Here is a 15,821-nt window from a genome sequence, read left to right as displayed (position 1 = left end):
CTTACTATATGTTTCATGGGAGCTGAAATTAATGCATGTACATTTTCTCTAATGGCGGGTGTAGAATCCTACACTGTACCCTAGAACCACCTTGCTTTGCTCACATGCTCTGTGCATCTTAATCGAGAGCCATGTCCCCAAACCTCTGACTGCGAGGCACATTTTCATTTTTCCCTGGCATTCTGTCAGCATTCTTTTATTGGAGTCTTAAAATACAAAAAATTAATAATTTTCTGGCAGATTAAACCTTTTTTTATGTTGTTACTCTCTACTTCTAACAATGCTCTATTCTTAACTTGTATTGAGTAATACCACGGAAAGGTAACCATTCCTTGGCTTCCTTTTTGCCCGGCGTGTTTTCCATGCTTACGCATGTTCTATCCTCTTGTCCCACATATGGATCATTTCTTTAGGTAGATCTTACAGTTTTGTAGTTCTTGCTTCACCTTGTTTACACTGCTTTGATCTTTTGATTATTTTTTTAAGTCTTTGATTACCTCTAATATTCTCTTGTTGATTAGAGATCTTTGTGATTCTCTTATTTATTTACATACTGCATCCATGGCTATTCTAGATCCAGGATCTAACAGATTTCATATTGGCACTCCTTGGATTCTGAATCTGTTGGTTAATGTTTCAGTCTTAGTGGCTTCCTTTCTTGGTGTTTGCTCTGTGTGAGCTCATCACTTGGACATCTTTTTGGCTAAAATTAGGATTGAAGAACTGCCTGCAGAGGATTCTGCTTCTATAGCCAGAGGTTGCCACTGAATTGAGATCATATTTACTCCACTGTGCCGACTCTGTACAGGAGTGTCGTCGTCGTGTCCCCCCCCCCCAAAGACTTCCTTTCCCTGCCCTGGACCTGGCCAGCCCATGGCTCAGCCTTGTCAAGGTGAGCTGTCACAGACCACTGTGTCTCAGTGACCCTGCCCCTCCAAAGTCTCAAGCAAATGCTCAGGTCCTGGCCCTGCTTCTTTCATACTTTGGTCCCACTTCTGGTACTATCAGCCTTGGACATTTCTTTGGAAGATGGTAATCTTTAAAAGCTCTTCTGCTTTATGTGAGATTCACAGTGTCCCAAAATATTATGTCTCTTGGAGCTCCTAGTCAGCCTTAACTCTGGAAGCAAGATAATCTGAATTCATTCATCCTCAAGAATTAGAGAATTGGGATTTTTCTGTTGATTAACAATGTTTTAAACATTGGTTTAAGTATGTTTACATATTCTCATTGAGGATAAATACTATAAGTCTTATTGTTCACAAGAGGATAATATATTTAATTTATAAGAAATGCTTATTTTTGTGTAAAGTTCTAAAGTAGTGCTCACTTCAGCAGCATATACACTAAAATTGGAATGGTACAAAGATTAGCTCAAGGACGACAGGAAAGTTCAGAAGCACTCCGTATTTTTTCACTTCCTAAGTTATGTAAAGTGACCACTGTGCTGTACACCAGAAATTAATATAATTTTGAATGTCAGCTATCATTGAAAATTCAGTTGACCGCCTTAGCACCACTTTCAGGGCTCTTCATTATGTGGCATTATCTCCCTCTGATTTCTTTTCTCTGTGCTCCCTTTTCTAGTCATCACCAGTGGCATTATTTCCCCTGCACCCAAGTCTTTGTGTCTCTTTCCATACGTTTACCGCCACAGGCACACACCCGGCTGTGTCTGCCTGGAAAACGCTTATGCAGTCATTTCTCCTTCCTGACTGTTGTGCCCTTGGTGCTTCCCACAGCATCCCATATGTGCGCATCCATGGTGGTGTGTGTCCTCCGGCCAGAATGTGATATCCTCAAGCTTCACTGAATATCTAGCTCAGCGTTTTCTCCAGTGTCTGACTCAGAATATATGTACTCATTGCCTGTTACATAAAAACCAAAATTTTTTGCCTGTTTTACTTAAAAGTTTTTGAACTTTTAGTTTTTATACATTCTGAAAAGTGGGATCCTTCAGTGGGCAGCTCATTGCATTTTACAAATTAAACAGCCCCAAGATCAGGAAACAGATCAGCACCCAGGCACCTCCCCCACTGAACCTGCTTTCTGTCTTTGCACCCTTTCCTGCTTAATGACTGTCCTGATTTCTCACACCTATTTTTGACCTTTAAATTAATAGAATCATAAAGTATGTGTTGTTTTATATCAGACTTTTATGCCATCCATGTGGCTGTGAGATTCATTCATGCTCCTGTGCGTAGTTGTATTTCAGGTGCTCTCACAGCTGTGTAATAGCTTTTACTTTTTCTGTATTGTATGACTTGTTCTTTTGTTTGTAGAAGGAGCTGAAGAGGAAAAAATGGAAACAGATACTGATGGTCAGCAGCCTGAAAAGGTGATGTTTGTTTGAATTCTCCCACACCAGAAAGGCCACAGAGAGCATGCCGTTCAGAGCATAATGGTCTGGGTTTATTCGGATCTTTTGGAAATTCTGTCAGCCATTTGGACTTTGCTGGTTCAAGGTGTGGTTCTCACACAGCATAATGCCGGACGTTTTTCATTTATTCGTCCCTTGAAGATTTATCCACTCCTGACCTCTTCTTTTATACCTACCCCTTCAGGCATAGTTGGGAATATGAATGTAAGAGTTGTAGTTCTTAAGGATATTGAATTGGAGGGTTTAAGTCCTATACTTGTGCCAGAAGAGAATGATAGAATATTTGGGATTTTCTGAGAGTGTGAACTTCCAGCGAAAACCATTTAGAGAAGACTTGGTGAGAAGGTGACATTTGAGGTAGATTTTAAAGAGCAGGTAGAACTAGAGAGAGTGAAATGGAGGCCAGAGAATTGAAGTTTCCAGTTGGCAGGGGAGGGGAGACACTAAAGCCAGTGAGCAGAGGGCATCAGAGTGCCCAGTGTGCTTGGACCCGACCCCTGCCTCAGATCAGGGGCTGAACACAAGGCGAGCTGGGCAGAACCGGACTTCACAGCCCTTCACGATCAGGGGCCCGTGACGAACAGCCGGTCAACCAGTTACTGTTTGAATGGATACAAGGCGGGATTTAGGGTCTTAATTACATGCGGTGTTTTAAAATTGTATGTAGGTGAGGATGATAGTAAAATTAATTCCAGTCTTACACTGCTCCAGATACTGCGCTTTGCGCTGTGCGTTTGTGAATTCATCTAATTCCTAAAACAGCCTCCTCAAGTCAGTGACAGTCTCTTCATTTTATAGACGAGGTTACAAATTTGTCCACAGTCACAGGAATTTCAGAATCAGCAAATGATACCAAATGCTAACCAGAGGAAAGGAAGTTTTTGGTCCCCAGAGCATGCTCACTGACGCTGTATTGTGACTTCCTACAAACCGTTACAAACAGCTCTGTTAAAGGCTTTGTCAACTTTTTATGTCGGCAGCATTTCATCTTCTTGGCTGATACTGTGCATTTTAAATGCTCTTGGTCCTTTAGGACAGCAAATTGATTATTTATTTATTATTTCTCTGTTTGACCAGTGAGTAGTATAAATGAATTCCCCTGATGTTCCCTTGGACGTTGGAGCCCTGGCCTTATAGCAGAGCCCATGTTGGGGGCATTATCCTGTCAGGTGTTGAGGCTGTGACGGGCATTTCTCTGAAGTTACTTCCTTTCCAGCTTTTCTCTCCAAGGCCCTTGTGAGCCTAGCCTGCTTCTTTTCAAAAATAGAACCTTTAGTTAGTCCGTGACATCACCACTGCTGGCTGGCCTTCCTCTCCTCCTCACCATCCTCTCCCTCTGTACCCCGTCAGGCGGAAAGCAAAGGGGAAAGGGAAACGGAAGAAGGCGACAGAGCACAGGACGGAGGCAACGACAAAAGCAGCGAGAAGGAGCAGGACGGTGAAGTTAGCGAGGAGATCAAGTCAGGTAACTTGAGGAAATCCTTTAGACTTTATTATGTAAAACGATAAAAACCGGTGGAGAAATGTGGGCTGTTTGTGTCAAATCAGTTCCTCGTTTATTTTGAGTTTGTTTCTTTATGTGAAATAAATGTGCAGTTTGCGTTTCATTTTGTGGGTTGGCCCCAGTGCTAATGCTATTGGCTGCCTTGTTTTCAGTCTAATAGGGACAAGTTCAGAGTCACTAAGGTCACCTCAGGGACCTCCACTCAGTGTCAGCTCAGTTGCCTCAGGCGGGCTCGGAAGGCCTGTGGAAGCGCTGTGCTTGGCTCCGATCTCCGTCCGGTCCTGGGGTTTCCCAGAGCACCTCATTGACCGATGAACAAACACGTTTGTCTGCAGGCTTCGTTCCCCTGAATTTTCCTTTATATCCAAGGGAACTACACACAGAGCTGAGGGAAATGAAGGGAATACAGTGTACTATTTAGAAAGTGCATCTCAGAGGCACTCACGTGCTCCGGCCGGTCCAGCAAAAATCCCAAGAGGAGGAAGGAGGCACTGAGACCGCTTTGTAACCTCGGGCCTGGTGTGACACGCCACAGAGGGGAGCGAAAGCTGGCCATTGAGACTGGCCGCACTGCTAACAGAGCTTTCTGATTTTTCCAGAGGAAAAGGAGACTGACGAGAACAAGGAGCTCACTGACACTTGTAAAGAAAGAGAAAGGGACCTTGGGAAGAAGAGAGTAGAACACGAAATTTCTGAAGGAAACGTAGCCACAGCCGCAGCAGCTGCTCTGGCCTCAGCTGCAACCAAAGCCAAGGTTTGCCCGACAGCCCTTCCCCAGTGCTTGCTTGCGCCTTGAATGGTCGTGTTGTTTTTAGGGTGCTGGGAGCATTTAGTATAAAAGGAGATGACTGTTCACTTGAAGGGTATTCTAGGTGAAGGAGTCCACAGGCGGGGGATGGTGGAAGGTAGGTCTGGTCCTGAGTGACCGCCTTGCAGAGTGCATATGGAAGGCGGAATTTGCAATCTTGAATTTGCCTGCAGAACTTGACTTGGACTGTTGTTCCAGTTTCTACCAGATTGAAATATTGGTGATTTTTAAGACGAAAACCTGTTTCCTTGTATAAATACTTCATCCTGCTCTTACAGACTGAAAGGAGAGAGGGGAACCTAAATAGCTCTTTCCTTCTTGAATGCCAGCTTTTCTGGGGGTAGTTTTTGCTATTTATAACAGTATTGGCTTCACAGCGTGTTTAAAAAGAAAAGAGAATGCTGTTCTCCTCACTTTGCGTTAATTTAGCATTTTAAAGCATTTCAGGCATGAACTTGTAGTTTTAAAAATGTCCTTTCGCCCTTCTCCAGTTTACCCTCGGTAGTTTCCTTCCATGACAGACTGCCTGCCATGCTGTGAGCAGCAGTCACCAGAGCACACCTAATGGCTTGGTCATGACCTCTTCCCTCCTTCAGCGAGGATGTTCTTTGTGGGCTGTGACGCCCCCAGACTGCTCAGCTGCTACAAACCACTTATCCACCTGTTCCATGTGGGGCATGATTGACGAGCGACCCATAGATGAGCAAGTTCAAACCACAAAACCATTGTTTTGAGCGTCCACCCATCAGACGTAGGTGTCAGTGGGAAAAGGTTTCCAGGCCAAACTCCTGCTCAGCTGGTGGTTACTGTCAGAGTAGCCTGAGGTCCTGTATATTCATATTTGCCCGTCTCTTCCAAAGATGTCTTCTCATCTTCATAGTTCTTCAGTGCAATTTTAGGTCTTCTCTTTTCCTCTGGCACCCCACTCTAGGAATTTTTGAGGTACACTCTTGTTCAAGTGAGTACTGATGTGGATACCAGTTTGAGTGTTCACATGTATTTGGTTTTGCTCCTTTGTTGGAAGCTTTTTCTTTTTTGAGTCTCTTTATCTTCTGCCAGGTTGTACTCGCATCTCTTTGTCTCTGAGCTGTTCTAGTTCTTACCGTTCATATTGTCATCAGACTTTAAAGATTGCCTTGGGCAGACTTTCTCATTTTATAAATGAGGAGCTGGAGGGAGGGGGCTTCTTTGTGTCCTTTATGGGGCGTAGCACAGCCACTTACCCAATCTGTAAACTGTAGCCTCAGGTCATTTTGGACTCACCCCACTTTTCATTTTCCATGGTGGTTCTATCACCAAATCAGATTTTTTGTGTTGCTTTAGTTCATCTGGTAATGCCCGGCCCCTTTACTGTCCCTTAGGTGTTGCCTCCCATCAGCTGTTGCCTGTCTCCTTCATCCCATTCTCTGTCCTTCAGCCACAGTAATATTTTCTGTTTTTTATTTTTTTATTGTAGTATAACTTACATTCAAATGAGTGGATATGTACTTGGACAGCTAGTGAATTTTTCAGACCGAGCCTAACTGCGGGCTCACAAGCAGCGCCCGCATCAGGCAACATAATATTACCAGCCTGCTGGAAGCGTCCCTGAGTTCTTCCAGGTGCTGTGCCTGCCCTCACCTGTACTCGCTGGCCTGTCTCCTCACACCATGCATTAGTTTCTCCTATAAGTGGAATCTCATAGTATGCACCAGAGTCTTGTAAAATACAACTATGAGCATGAAACTTTATTAAATAACCTTCCTATCTCTCTCAGGCTAGAATTTCAAACTCTTTAGCCTGGAATTCAGGAGTTTGTCATCATGCTCAGGACCCTTCTCAGTTCTTGCCTGTCCCTTCTGAAATGTTCCTTGCAGTTAGTTCTGGATAGGCCTCAGTCTCTCGCCTCTCCAGTGGACTTTTTGGACACACTTCCCTCTCACAGAGCGTGAATCTCTCTCCCTCTCCGTTCTCTCTACCGCTGTGCGTGCTACACTATAGGTTGCCGGAGAAGGAACTAAAATGGTAGATTACCACAGAAAGCTTTACAGACGCTTCATCATGATGAAAACGTGATGACCTCATAGCTATTAATATGTGCAGCTTTGGGCACAAAAGTTTGTGTTCTGTGCACTACCAACCACCTTGCCACAGTGTGACCCCTTCATTGCAGAGAAACTGCTTTTATGGATCAGCATCCCTGGCCATTAGATTTTCCACATACAGTTTGGAAGAGTATCCAAAGAGCATTTTCTTTCCAGGTCACTCTTATTTCCAATAACTGGGAACTTTGATTTCATTCTCAAAATACTCATGTTTTCTCCTGATCTGTGAAAGTGATAGAGACTCGTGCTGCATGCCTTGGCACATGAACTGTTCAGTCCCTCTTACAGCTGGATCTGGCATTTCACAGCACACATCATTTCTGTGCTCCAGGAGAATTAAGGAGTAAGGAACTCACTTAAATTATTGTAATTAGTACAGTGATATAGGCAATCCAAGTTTTTTGTTACACTCTTTTTTTCTGTTTCTATAAACAGCTTTGTTATTAAGAGTTTTCTTTGATACATGTTGTTTGTCACACTCTGACATGGAGTCATAATTAGAGGTTCTGGATCGAGCTCCAAAACACCCAGGGTGGGCCTCTTCCTGGTTTGCCAGTGAGAGACTCGCAGTAGCTTATCACCTGCCTGCAGAGTGGTGTCGCTGCGAGAAGGAACCGCATTAGCTGCTGCTCTGGGTCCCTTCCATCTGGGTGTTCAGGGTTAGCTGGAAGGAAGAGTTCAGAACTGTTGCTGGAATAAACTAGGTCCACCAGGAACTAGAACACTCTCTCTTTTCAGCAGCAGTGGAATTCAGTTCTTCCAAGATACCTGAGATCACATTTTCTTAAGACTACAGGCATTTCCTTCAGGTTTATTCTACCACCCCCCCATACACATGTACCTGAAAATGGCTGTGGTAGGATTGTCTTCATGGCAACTGGGTGTTAGTTCTGGAGCAACAGGAAGGTTCTTACTCCTCAGAAATACCTTTTACTTGCTCCCTTAGGCCTGAAATTCTTTCTTGGGATAGGCACATCTTCAGTGTACATTTTAGTCATACAGCTTTACCAGATAAGCATTGATTGAAATTTATTTACACTATTTGCATTTACTATTGATATAATTTCTTTTACTTGCTGGTACTGGGAAGAGAAGACAGAAGGGAAAATTGACCGTTTGATTAATTTGCCTACAATTAGCCCTGTCGACTTTCACCTCATATGACTAAATAGAAACTACTTCTGCTGTACCAGCTAGAATCTGTGCTTTGTTATGTGGCGTTTACCTCAACTCCATTCCAACCAAGTTTCTTTCTTTTTTTTTTTTTTTAAATATATCTTTATTGATTTCAGAGAGAAGAAAGGAGAGGAAGAGAGAGAGATAGAAACATCAATAATGAGAGAGTCATTGATCAGCTGCCTCCTGCACGCCCCTGACTGGGGATCGAGCCCGCAACCTGGGCATGTGCCCTGACCAGGAATCGAACCCCGATCGCCTGGATCCTAGGTCGACACTCAACCACTGAGCCACACCTGGCCAGGCATTCAACCAAGTTTCTTCTTTCTTTTTTTTTTTTCAAATTCTATTTGATTTTCTATGCTGCCCTCTAGACCAGAACGTCCACTTTTTTCTTATCACTGATTGTTTTTTAGGTTGATTCTCCTACATTCCATACATCTGTGGCACACTCTGAGACTTCATCATTCTTCTGAGATTTTATAAAGCCAGTCTGTGAAGGGATGGGGCTCTCTCTGACTCCTATTTTGGAATGCTCTGGTTACCATTGTTGCCAGACCTTTCCAGAATCCATAGTCTGAGCGCCAGCAGTGTTCCCACTGCAGTTACCCATTGCCGTGTAGCTACCACACAACCTGGTGGCTTAAAACCTTACTCATTTGATTATATATCATGATTTTTACAGGTGAGACAGGTAGACTCAGCTGGGAGAATTCTGTTCCATGTAATGTTGGCTGGATTCACTCAGTAGTCACCTCATGGCTGAGCTACTGTGAAGGGCCTGAGACGACATCACTTGTGTGCCTGATGCTTAGACCACCTGTGGGCTGGCTGCCATCACTGTCTGCACACAGGCTATCTAAGAAGTTATCTTGGCTTCTTCATGTTAGGGTGGTATCAGAGTGGTCGGACTTGACATGACAGCTTATAACAAGAGAAAATGACAAGTGACAAGAAAGACTTGATAGTGTCTTATGACTTGGACCCCCTACCTGGCACTGCATAATGTTTCCCCAACTCTACTGGTCAAAAGTTCTATCCAAATTCAAGATGAGGACATCAGAGACCACACCTCTAGATGGAAGCATGCCACCTTGACCCACCACAGTCTGCCCTCTGGTCACAAATTACATACATTCCTCCCACTTGCAAAATAAACACGCCATTGTCTCATCATTTGATATGAGGCCAAGGCTAGAGGTCCAGGTCTTATCTAAGTCAGGTCCAAGTCCAGATGAAGCTCCTCAGGAGTGGCTATTCAGTTATAGCTCCTTGTGTATCGGCAGAATCAAAACCCAAATCTTACTTGGGAGTGTGGTGATCCCAATCAACCCAGAAACATCATCTGATAAAGTTCTCCATTCTAATGGTATCATTTTTTTGGTTTTATGCTAATTTAGCTAGAGCACATCCTTCAGTAGCATGTGTAGGGAGTAAACTTAATTGGGTCCTTGATTTCCAAAATGTCTTTATTCTTTACTCACACTTAACTCATCTAAGTTGCTGTACTTGAAATTCTAGATTGAAATTCAGTATCCCTCAGAATTTGGAAGACATTTTACCATTGTCTTCAAAAACCTAGTTTTGCGCCCGGCCAGGCGTGGCTCAGCGGTTGAGCATTCACCTAAGATCCAGGCAATCGGGGTTCTATTCCCAGTCAGGGCACATGCCCAGGTTGCAGGCTCAATCAATGACTCTCTCATCATTGATGTTTCTATCTCTCTCTCCCCCTCTCCTTCCCTTTCTCTGAAATCAATAAAGATATATTTTTAACAAAAAAACTAGTTTTGCTTTTGAGAAATCCGATACAGTTTGAATTTTTGTAAGTCTGGTTTTTTGTTTGCCTTTCTGAAAACTTAGGATTTTCACTGTGTCTCATGTTCTTAAATTTCTAAAGTTGTTCCTTGCTGTAGGTCTTTTATTTTTTTATCGTTTTCCTGTACTAAGTTTCTAAATTTTACTTTTCACAGTTTATATTCGGTATTATTTTATTTTGTATGAGTACAGCATAGTGGTTAGGTCAGTCCTGTACTTTACATAGTGATCCCCCCAATATTTCCAGCTGCGGTCTTTTTTAATGTTTCTTTTCTTGTGATGTGGTGGTCCTTTTTATTCTTGTGATCTTTAGTTTTGAGAGCAGATATTTTGCCATATTTATTTTCTACTACTTGGGGATATTCCCACATTCCTGCTTAATTCTCAAGAAAATAGAGCATTTTCTGCAAAACCAGCAGAATTCAGGAGTCTCGGTCTCATAAAAATAGATCTAGAAACTGATAGCATTAGTCTCCTCCAAGGGAGGGGGTACTGATGGCTAGCCACACAGTGAAAGGGAGACCTGACTCTTTATCTGACACCCTCTTGTAAACTTTCAGTTTTTTATCAAGTGCATAATTTCTTATTCAGAAATATAAATTGCATAACACTATACATTGATAGCAGGCTTGAGTCATGTAATCTTCATTTAAACTGTTGGTGTTATTGATGTCACTCAGAGTAGTTGAGGGAGGCAAACATTAATAACTGTAGATTCGGTCATCAAGCCTCTCTTTTGCAACTGTAAAAGAGTGAAAATAAGAATCTTTTTTAAATGTTGTCTGTAAGTTTTACTCCCAGAAGCCTATGTTTAACCTGCCGGCCTATAGCTCCATCCAGATTCTGTAAGAAACACGGAGATTGATCAGACCGTCTCTTCATTACTTCCCAGAACCATGTGTAGAAGCAGCACAAGCACATAAATTTAGCAGATGCAGCACAAGTGAATGCAGAGTGGTGGGGGAGGTTGTTGGTGTGCGCTCTTGGGTGGTGTCTGGAGAAGGTGGTGGTGATCCCTTGCCAGGCAGTCAGGGCCTTGGCCAGGTCAGGATCTTCATCCTCTGGGTGACATGGCTCCTTCCTCTGGGTGCTGCTGAGTTGGCAAGAGGCGTGAGTGGCACATTGTTCCAGGGTAACAGCCTGTCCTGTATGGTCTCGCTCTGGACCCTCTCCCCACTAGGGGTGGAATACTGTTTGCTCCTCCCTGTCCAGCTTCACTCCGAGTGCTGGCTATTGAGGGAAACCACTGCTTTCCTGCCCTGTGCCGTTCATAAGGAGGGAGGCTGGTGAGGGTGGGGCGTTAGGGGGTGGTAAATGGGAGGTGCCCCCAGGCCACCTGTGTCCTCTCTGTCCATCAGAGCCCTGGTTCGGCCTCCCCTCCTATAGGCTCTGTGAAGGGAGGAGTTCACCGTGGGATGGGACTGATTTATACCCATAAGGACCAGAAATTCGGGCAGTCGGTATTTTAGATTGAAATGGGTGTGTGGTAGAAACGTGCAAAGGGGCGTCTAGGACACCATTTTTCGTTACCTAACCCCCATGTTGACAGCAGCTTCAGCATTTTGTTACTTTTTCTTTTTACTTTTTTAAACCAAATGTTTAAATAATTGGAATGACCTTTGTGCTTAGCACCTGGCAGCCGTGGAAGAGAGGAAGATCAAGTCCCTGGTCGCGCTCCTGGTGGAGACACAGATGAAGAAACTGGAGATCAAACTTCGGCATTTTGAGGAGCTGGAGACGATCATGGACAGAGAGAAAGAGGCCGTAAGTGAGGTTTAATTGTGGCTTTTTGACCGATGAACGCTGACCGCCTTCCAGGAAACGCAGATTTGATAAAATAAGTGGTAGATTATCTGAGTACCAGCTTCTCAGACCTCCTACCTTTCCGGTGCATTGTGGTATCATTCTTCCCCCTTGGACTTTCTTCATTACCTGCTTGTTACCTGATTCAAGGGTTTTCTTGATGTCTTGCCTTCTTCTATCTAAATATCAGATAGTAGGCGCTTCTCTTATCTCGAGTTAAGAGCTTTGTTTCTGTGACCCTTTTAACCAAACCCTCCTCAGACCTGACCCTGGCTCAGCCTCCCATCCCTCTGTGGTGAAGGTAAAGGGCAGGTGGAGCAGCCCGTGGTGATCCCCGAGGAGCATTGTCTGAAGGACACTTTACCTGTTTGGAAGTGGCCCAAAAGGACCAAGGGAGTTATGGAAAAGGCCAAAAATGAGGAAGAAAGCAAAAAAAAAAGATAAAACAGTCAGGGGAACATTTGGTATATCGGGAATTTTTGGAAAAACAGAAATTAAGCTCTTCGAAGAAACTTTTTTAAGTGAGTTGACTAGGAAAGGAATTGGTGACTTTCTAAGCAGTGTACTAAATTTGAGGATTTAGTTAGGACTGTTGGTGATTATTTTAACTTTTTATCTGCATAGGAGGGACTGGTATCTCTAAATGGTAGAATCTTAAGATCAGAAGTGTTTTAATGTTAGGGATCTGTTTACATTTCTTAAGCTATTTCTTAGTGCTCAGTCCAGGTAAGTACTGGCAAATTGTTCATGATGAATAGTCTCTTAACTATCAGAGTAGCCCATTTTTATTTTTGCCCTAAGACCTGCTCTGCCACTTAAACAGGCATTCTGGCCCTGTGAGGACGGAGAGTCTGCTCCAATAACTCTCCTGCCAGCACCCTACACCATCCCTCCTCCAGTTCCCTGACCTTGGAAGCATCCCTTACCTCACTGGCCCCCTCCTCCCTGGGAGCTTCTGACCACTCCATCTCACCTCCATCACCCTCTGTACCAGCCGTGCCACGTCACGTGCAGGCTTCCCCACAGCCTCTTCTCTGTGCCACCTGTGTACCCTGCCAGCAAGGCCCTTCTCCCCATTTTCCTCCCTCTGTCCCTTAGCCCCGCACCTGTGAATGACATGCCCTCCCTACTTGATGCCATGGCAGCCTAACAGAGCACTTACTGTATTATAATTGCTAGTTCACGTGTCCATCTCCCATAGCAAAGGGGAGACTTTGACGGCAGAATTAACCAAGTGTCTTCGTAAACAGAACTGGCACATATCATAGGCCCCTGTTTAACTGCCTGTTGAATGACTGAGTCAGAAGCTGGAAAAAAGTCCCCTTGGGGGGACCCAATTTAGTTCACTAGTGAAGACCGTTAAGAAAACAAATGACAGTATAGTATGGTCAGCTCCTGTGGGACAGAAAGGACTACCTGGAAGTGGGGGAGAGGGAGAAGGTGTTGGAGAAACTTCCTGAGGTGAGCTGGAGCTTTGAAGAATGAGTACTGGTGTGGAGTGTCCAACCTGTAAGCTGCCCTTTATCATTTCCTAGATTTTTTAGGGACCTGGGGTAATGGGCCATAATACTGTGGATAATGATTGGGTCGTTCCGCTGGCAGCCTGATGTCTTGCTGTCATTCATGAGGCAGAGCTATTGTGTGAGCCTGGAAGATTGGCATGACCCCTGACTGGGCCACCTGCAGAACAATGGATTGTCAAGGGGTTCTTTTCTCAGCTCTCAGTCACTTTCTCTTTAGAGAGTAAGCCTGTGGATTGCCCAGTCTTGTAGCCTCTCCAGTGGAACTATTACCTGGAATAGCAGAGCCCCAGCTTCTGCCCAGTTCTCTCATTGCTTTCCAGGTACCCAGGGGCAGCATGGAGTGGTTCCACTTCTCTCGACTCTTCAGCATTTGTCTTGTGCTGTGGCTTTTGCATAATTATTTATCTCAAATTATATAACTCTACTGTGTTTTCTTGAATCTTTTTTTTTTTTTTTTTTTTTTAATATATCTTTATTGATTTCAGAGAGAGGAAAGGAGAGAGAGAGAGAGAAATAGAAACATCAATGATGAGAGAGTCATTGATCAAGCCCGCAACCCTGGCATGTGCCCTGACCGGGAATCGAACCCCAATCGCCTGGATCCAAGGTTGACGCTCAACTGCTGAGCCATGCCCGGCTGGGCATTGAATCTATTTTTTTATGCTAAGTTCAAATCAGAGCACGTGAGACATTTTGCAGGGTAGTCTCCAACTAGAACAGCTCGTTCTCCACACTGGCTGTGCAAGGTTTCTCTGCACAACCTTTGGTGGTCAGCCTGGCTTTTCTTCATCAGCATCTGGGGCAGGAGCATTCTCTGTACGGGACAGTCCCTGCCTCTATCCACTGGGTGTCGGTAGCACATCTGTATTATTTATTTCTGTGTAAAAAGCTACCCCAAAACCTGGGGGACAGAAAACAGTATCTGACGTGGTTTCTGAGGATTGGGATTCTGAAAGCAGCTTAGCTGGGCAGTTGAGGCTCAGGGTATCAGGAAGTTGTATTTTCTTAGAATTCAGCTGAGTTGGAGGGCACACCTTTACGCTTATTTATGTGGCTGCTGGCAGGAGACTCCCTTGCCATGTGAGCCTTTCCCTGTGCTGCTCTTGGAAAGGCTTCCCTAGAGCGAGTGAAAAGAGAAAGAGCACCCGGAAGGGAAGCCACAGTGTCATTCATTCATGTGTTTTTCAATTACAGTTGACATTCAGTATTGGTTTCAGGTGTACAGCACAGTGATTAGACATTGTATAACTTACGGCGTGATTCCCCTTCCCCCATAAGTCTAGTACCCACCTGGCACCATACACAGTTATTGCAGTACTGACTGTATTCCCTGTCAGTGGTGTCTTTTATAACCTAAACTTGGAAATCACATCCCTTCGTTTCTGCCGTATTCTCTTGGTCACACACCAACCCTGAGTCCAGAGTTGGTGTGGCGTGGGCAGGCTTCAGTGGGGAAGGTGTAAATACTCGGAAGCCGGATCGTTGGGGGCCAGCCTGGAGGCTCACTCTCTCAACCAAAAAGAACCCCATGAACTTCAAAGTGTCTTGTTCATTTCCTGCACAATTAAGACATGACCCCTGTTTCTCTGCCTCAGCACTAGTGTCCTGTCTGTCCCTGTGGGAAGCAGAGCTGGGGCTATTGTTCTGCCCGTGATTTCTACACAGGACTGTTGTGAGGGTTAAGTGAGAGAAGCATGGTACATGTCTGGAATGGTGCCTGGAATACACATAGTGTTCAGTAATACGCCCCTTTATGCAGACTAGTCATCAACAACTATATAGTAAATTCTCATTATGTATAAGCCTTTGTTGGCTTTATGAGCATTTACTGGGCAGTCGCTGTGCTAAACCACTGTGTTTGGGTTTTCTCATTTTATCTCTCAAACTCTGTATGAGAAAAGCCATTAGCAAGAAAATACTGATTGCTTGAAATGTCCTTGGAGAAGAATCCAGCAGTGATGCTGGAGGGGAATGTCAGGCCATTTCTTTGTTAACCCTTCTTACAGATGAAGAGACTGAATGGAACCTAGATGGGCTATGGTCTATTCTTCAGATAACAGTTCACAAATGACAGGAACTGAGTGTCTTAAACCTGTATTTCTACCTAGAACTTTATAATTTATAAAGAAATGAGCCATTCTTATTTTAACCTAGAGACTCTGAGATATGCAGGGTTTTATCATTCCTTTGTTATGACTCAAGAAAGTTGAGACTGTGGAAAGTGATCTCGCCAGCTGGGCGCAGAGCCTTCTAACGCACTGCTAAGGCCCTCTGCCCACCACACTGCCTCGGCTCACTGCAGGGTACACTCCTGCTCATCTTTACCTGGTAAGCAGTAGCTTCAGGGCATACGTTTTTTAAACAATTGGTTTTGTTCATACAGCATTCGATTTTAAAAATCTTTTCTTAGACTTTAAGAATGAGATATGGTTCCTAAGAATTGTTAATGCTCTTCAGAATCAAATGTGAAATTTCTCTTTTTCTCTAATGACTTAAAGTCAGATATTCTCTTGAGTGTTAAGTATTTAGTAATTAAGAAGAAAGACATAAAAATTTTAGATCTTTTGAAGGCATTATGAAGACAGCTATAATTAGAGCTCAGTAGTGATTACCGCCCTCTCATAAAGCGCTACTGTTGGAGGAAAGCAGTTACGGAACCTACAGGGAAATGACAGGATGAATAGTATTGACTAGTTCAGGAGGCGATGCTGAGCTGGCACTGGGTTCG

General features: G+C 44.0%; 1 protein-coding gene across 1 annotated transcript in view; it reads left to right on the top strand.

Annotated features, from left to right (window-relative positions):
• The window catches only part of SMARCC1 (SWI/SNF related BAF chromatin remodeling complex subunit C1), an 81,294-nt gene that overhangs the window by 49,059 nt on the left and 16,414 nt on the right, over positions 1–15,821 (top strand). Inside the window, exons 22-25 of the mRNA XM_081159123.1 lie at positions 2,283–2,338; positions 3,731–3,845; positions 4,484–4,638; positions 11,397–11,531. Of these exons, the coding sequence (XP_081015249.1) occupies positions 2,283–2,338; positions 3,731–3,845; positions 4,484–4,638; positions 11,397–11,531 (461 nt within the window). The remainder of the gene's footprint in view (positions 1–2,282; positions 2,339–3,730; positions 3,846–4,483; positions 4,639–11,396; positions 11,532–15,821) is intronic.

The sequence above is a fragment of the Miniopterus schreibersii genome (genome assembly GCF_964146895.1).
Source record: "Miniopterus schreibersii genome assembly, chromosome: 15".
NCBI classification, from domain to species: domain Eukaryota; kingdom Metazoa; phylum Chordata; class Mammalia; order Chiroptera; family Miniopteridae; genus Miniopterus; species Miniopterus schreibersii.
The sequence above is the reverse complement of the archived record's forward strand: the minus strand, read 5'-3'. Positions and strand labels throughout refer to the sequence as shown.